This window comes from Myzus persicae, unplaced genomic scaffold (assembly GCF_001856785.1).
Source record: "Myzus persicae strain clone G006 unplaced genomic scaffold, MPER_G0061.0, whole genome shotgun sequence".
In the NCBI taxonomy this organism is placed as follows: Eukaryota; Metazoa; Arthropoda; class Insecta; order Hemiptera; family Aphididae; genus Myzus; species Myzus persicae.
This window is the reverse complement of record NW_019100526.1, coordinates 441,770-447,047: the sequence shown is the minus strand read 5'-3', so window position 1 is coordinate 447,047 and position 5,278 is coordinate 441,770. Positions and strand designations below refer to the sequence as shown.

The following is a 5,278-nucleotide window of genomic DNA, read 5'->3' as shown; positions in this document are numbered from 1 at the left end:
ATGGATGAAAATTCTTAATTTTAAAGATTGCAGTTGAGCCTGTCAACCAAAAACTTTAAAAATATATTGATACCATGTCAGTTGTAAGTTAAAATTGGATGGACAGGTCTAGAAATGAAATTCACAAGCATATCTAGTTATTGGTATATAGTATTAGTATATAATATTAATATACCCGATATCTATAGGTGCACTTAGAATTTTATTTTTGGAGAAACTTTAAAGCTTAAAGTCTCGTTCAATGTTTCAACATAATATGTAATGCCTTATAAGAAGCTTATTATGTTTTCCATCAATCAATTTTTAAATCTGACATACAAAGTCTGACGTTTTATCAATGGTTTAATAATTATTAACAAAAAATAAATTTTTTGGACGAACCAAATCCACCAAAGTCATAGTAGATTATATTGAATTCATTTGTATCATTTAATATACAATATAATATTTTTATTATGTATTAATGTCATTAATGTGGGAAATTGAATTCATAAATAGATCTGTAATAAAATCAAAAATGTTAGATTGCTGGGGAGTAACCGAATTGGTTCCCGTTTGGCCGAATTGGTTCCCGTTTGAAAAAGGTATTTTATTAAGTTGAGCCGAATTGGTTCCCGTTTGTGTACAGGTAATTTATAAAATATAAATGTACCTACACGGCTACACTCTATAATCTATAGTATAATATACAATAAGATGGCAATATATTTATATATTGGAAGTTTAGCAAATTATCTGTGATATCCCGATCAATTAAGATAACGATTAAGATATATGTACTTTTATCGCTGTATGGTATATCGTCTATATCCTATGTACGAATGACAATAATGTTGGTAAGCAGTGAGCACTGTACAGTCTCGAATAACACATCGTGTAAATTTGTAATTTGTACTTCGTATTTGAATTTATGTTTTTTAATTTTAATTTTTCGTAATTATGGAGTTTATGTTTAGTGAAAAGGGAACTAAGTTGTTGATTATTGACAATTACAAGTTTGGATTCCAAAAGAACCTAGCAGATAACATACAGAGGTGGATATGTACAAAACGAAAATGTAAAGCATACGTTAAATTGAACGGAGATTGTTTATGTGAAGAAGTATTAACACATAACCACGAAAGTGAAAACGATGGTACACTTGTGCGACAACAATTGACAAATTCATTAAAAAGAAAATGTGACGAACTTATTACAGAGCGACCATCAAAAATTATACGCAAGGAGATAGCTTCAAACAGTCATAGTGAGTCACTACTTCAAAATGATATTAACAGAGTCCGTAAAAATTTGAATGCTGCTAAATTAAGAACAATTCCCAAGTTACCTTCTAATCTTGAAGAACTGCATAAAAGTGTCAGTGAATATTCGTTAATAACTAATCTCGGAGAAAACTTTATTTATGACAACGATTCTGTCAACAATATAATTACATTTACATGCACGCAGAACTTGGAACAACTCAAGAAAGCCACTACGGTATTTGTCGATGGAACATTCAAAAGTTGTCCTAAGCAATTTTACCAATTATTTTCTATTTTTATCAAGGTACAAAATAGCTATGTTCCTGTCGTATTCAGCCTACTCCCGAACAAGACTACTGACACTTACATACTTGCTTTACATAAGGTCGCAAAATATCTAACAGTTGGCACGGTTTTCGTTGATTTTGAAACAGCTATCCATAGTGCCATAACTTCACAGCTACAGCAAGTTACAGTTAGAGGTTGCAGATTCCATTTATGTCAGTCATGGTGGAGAAAAATTCAACAGTTTGGTCTCTCAAATGAATTTAAAGATAATGCTTCAGAAATCGGACAACTTCTTAAACTATTTTTTGGACTGCCCTTATTATCACCTGAAGATGTCGAAGACTGTTTTTATAATGATTTGATGGCCATAAAACCCTACTGCCCAAAATTGGATCAGTTCTTCGACTACGTTCATGATACATACATAATGTCAGACAGTATCTTTCCACCGAAAATTTGGGCTAGATTTGACAAAAATATTGATAGGACTACAAATTGTTGCGAATCGTTCCATTCAAAGCTGAATAAAGAATTTACAACTGCCCATCCTAATATATTTTATTTTATGGAGACTTTAAACAGTATTCAGACATTAAATTATATTAAATTTCGAAGTAATAATACTAGGAAACTTACTAGCAAACAAGAAAAAAATAACAAATTCTTGGAAAATTGTATGACTGAGTACACAAATGAGAAGCTTACGCGAATTGAATACTTAAAGAAAGTTTGCTTCAAATTTGCAAATCAACGATTTTAAATAATTGTATTTATTATATTTTATTATTTGTATTTTGTACCTACACCTAGTGATGACTATAGTTGACTTCAAAATCAACGATTCAAAATTGTATATAATATTATATCATTTTTTTTATAACACGCATTAACGCACATTTTTAACCAAGCCTACTTTTAAGTTGACAATCCTAAGCCTGTAAAATGTGCGTAATTAAACGGGAACCAATTCGGCTCAACTTAATAAAATACCTTTTTTAAACGGGAACCAATTCGGCTTACTTTAATAAAATACCTTTTTCAGACGGGAACCAATTCGGCATGTGGGGTTGGAGCTCGGGAACCAATTCGGTATCAGCCGATTGCTGGAGTGACTGCAAGACATTGATTTGTGAAAGAATTTTTATTGTATTGTAATCAAAATATAATAACCAATAAAAATCATTTTAAGTATCGTAGGTATTATACTATATATTATTTACCTACTGTGCAGTTATTATATTGAAACAATATACATAAAAAAGTCGGAAAACTATCACTATTGAGTATTGTGTAATATTTATCAATTACCACTCGGTATACCCGTTGAAAATCGATTCTGGACGGAAACTGAGAACATAATATTTCTAAGGATATTTTGTTGTAGGAGTAGGTACTCAGATCCGTACCACGGGGATGGCAAATGGGACAAGTGCCCTAGGGCGGAAAAATTTGTTACATTTTAAAGGATAAAAGCAATGTTTTTAAATATGCATGTTTCATAAGGGTGTCAAAAATTATTGCCCTGGGGTGCCAATGAAAGTTAGCACGGTACTGGGAATACTGATAGAATTAATGTTTTATGTTAGCAAAAAACATATATGGCATAAATTAAATACCTGGAGGTAATTATTATACATAATATTACTAGCTATTATTAACTTACAAGTGAATATCGATGTACAGTAGAACGGTGTGAATATTGGTTTATGGAACAAATAACTTAAACTATTAATATCAATTTTTTGAGAACTGTGTATTACGTGTATAATATATTATTAAATAATAACGTACATAATGGTGATAACTGTTAACTGAAAAATTTCAAGGCCATACGAATAATTATTTTAAATTACAACAAAAAAACTATATTAGTATATTAGTCTTAGCTATTAATACTAAATATTTTATGGATGAATTTTTAATTTTCATGATTTTTAAAAAATTGTTAAGCTTTGAACTTCCAAAAGTTTATGAAAAATACAGACACTAGATATTTTCAATATTTTTAAATAATTAATACACAAATCCACACATTTAAAATCTTGTATTACATTTTTTAAATTGTCTGCATAGTTTGAAAATCTTTACCAACAATTAAACATTTCAGACACCTATAAATATTTATTTATTGGGAATAACTTGAAAACTGTCTAAATATTTTGAATTTTTGAGCATTTCATTGTGAACAATCAAGTGTCTACACTTATTATTACTAAAAAAAACAACTTTTTGAAAAAAATTTATTTTTATCTTTATCATTATTTAAGATTTTACTTTTTTTAATGACAACATACATTATTTTGTACAGAAAATTCTTTGTAATATTTTGAACTGCAGCAAGATCACATTTAGGACAACTAGTTCGTTACTCGTTATAGTTATAAGCATTTCAAGTTTAGATAAACTAATCTAAACTTTAAATAATTATAACCACTTATGAACTACTTCTCCAAAATTTGATTTTTAATTTTTATACATTAAGCTTTATATCTACTCCGAATGATATTCTGCTTTGGAATATGAAATAAAAAATGTATGCTGTAATAAATTGAAAAAATTTAAAAGTGAAAAGTATAAATAGTAAAAATAATTTTTTTCTTAGATGTTTTTCTGAAATGGCATTAAATGATATATATAAAATAATATTTTAATAAGGGTCAGGCACTTAAATGGACCACCTGGTAGAAATTATAGTTAAAGTTATATTCAACAGTAGAATATTTCAAGTTTCTATAATTATATATTTTGAATTACAACAAAACAGATAATTTTGTTATTTAATGTAACTAACTAAGTATAATACCAAAATGTCATCAAAATATAAAAAATATTAACTTCTTAAAAATTGTAGCTTCATCGATTGAATCATACATTATAACATTTTCAAGTCTATATTTAAATTGCACAGTTTCAATTAATAAAATCTTTACATATATTTCTGTGGTTTTGACAAATTTTTTGAAAATTCGTACTATTAACACTTACAAAAAAAATTGTGACTGAAAATGTCACTGACAAACAAAAATGTTTTTATAGATAAGTCATTCGAAAAAAAAAACAGTTGAACATTTATAATATTTATAAATACCCCAAAATAAGCCAAATACTTTGGAAGTTATAACATGTTTAATAAATTCTAATACAAATATTTGATAATCATTTCAAGTCTATAGAGTTATTCAGTTTTGAATTGTAACAATAAAACAAAATCAATTTAGTCCAAATTCCCGTGATTAATATTTTTTTTCCTTGATGACAAAATTTTAATAACCAAAAGTAATATCAACTAGATCTGATTTTCTACCAGAAACTACCTCAAAGTTGAGGTTTGAAACATTTTTACTGTTCCAAAAGATGGCGAAAACGAAAAAAATCACACACACACTACGTCATATCATTATCATTGATTGTAAAATCAATAAATACATTCATCGCTTCGCTGAGAATCTTAAAAATACGACAGGGGCTGTATTCGCCTTTTTTTATTGTTTAAGAATAAAAAAATAAAAAACTTTTAAAACACAAATCTCGGCCAACGGAATTTTCACGTCGTCTTCGCCGGCGACCGGAGCGCTCCACCGGCGGCGACTACGAGTTACTCACGACGGACGTGATGCAGTGGTCGGCCGCCGCCGCCGCGTGCGAGTGTACACAGCGATGATAATATGGTGGGGTGAAGTGTGGAGGAGGATCCTGACGGAGCGGGTGGAGGAAGATCGCGGCGGCCGGCGACCGAACGGCCACGG

At 29.6% G+C, this 5,278-nt stretch overlaps 1 protein-coding gene across 1 annotated transcript; it reads left to right on the top strand.

Annotated features, from left to right (window-relative positions):
• The first annotated feature begins 939 nt into the window (after positions 1 to 939).
• LOC111030417 lies at positions 940 to 2,292 on the top strand. Its single transcript, XM_022309897.1, has one exon. The coding sequence runs from the start codon at positions 940 to 942 to the stop codon at positions 2,290 to 2,292; it is 1,353 nt and encodes a 450-aa protein (XP_022165589.1).
• The last annotated feature ends 2,986 nt before the right edge of the window (positions 2,293 to 5,278 follow it).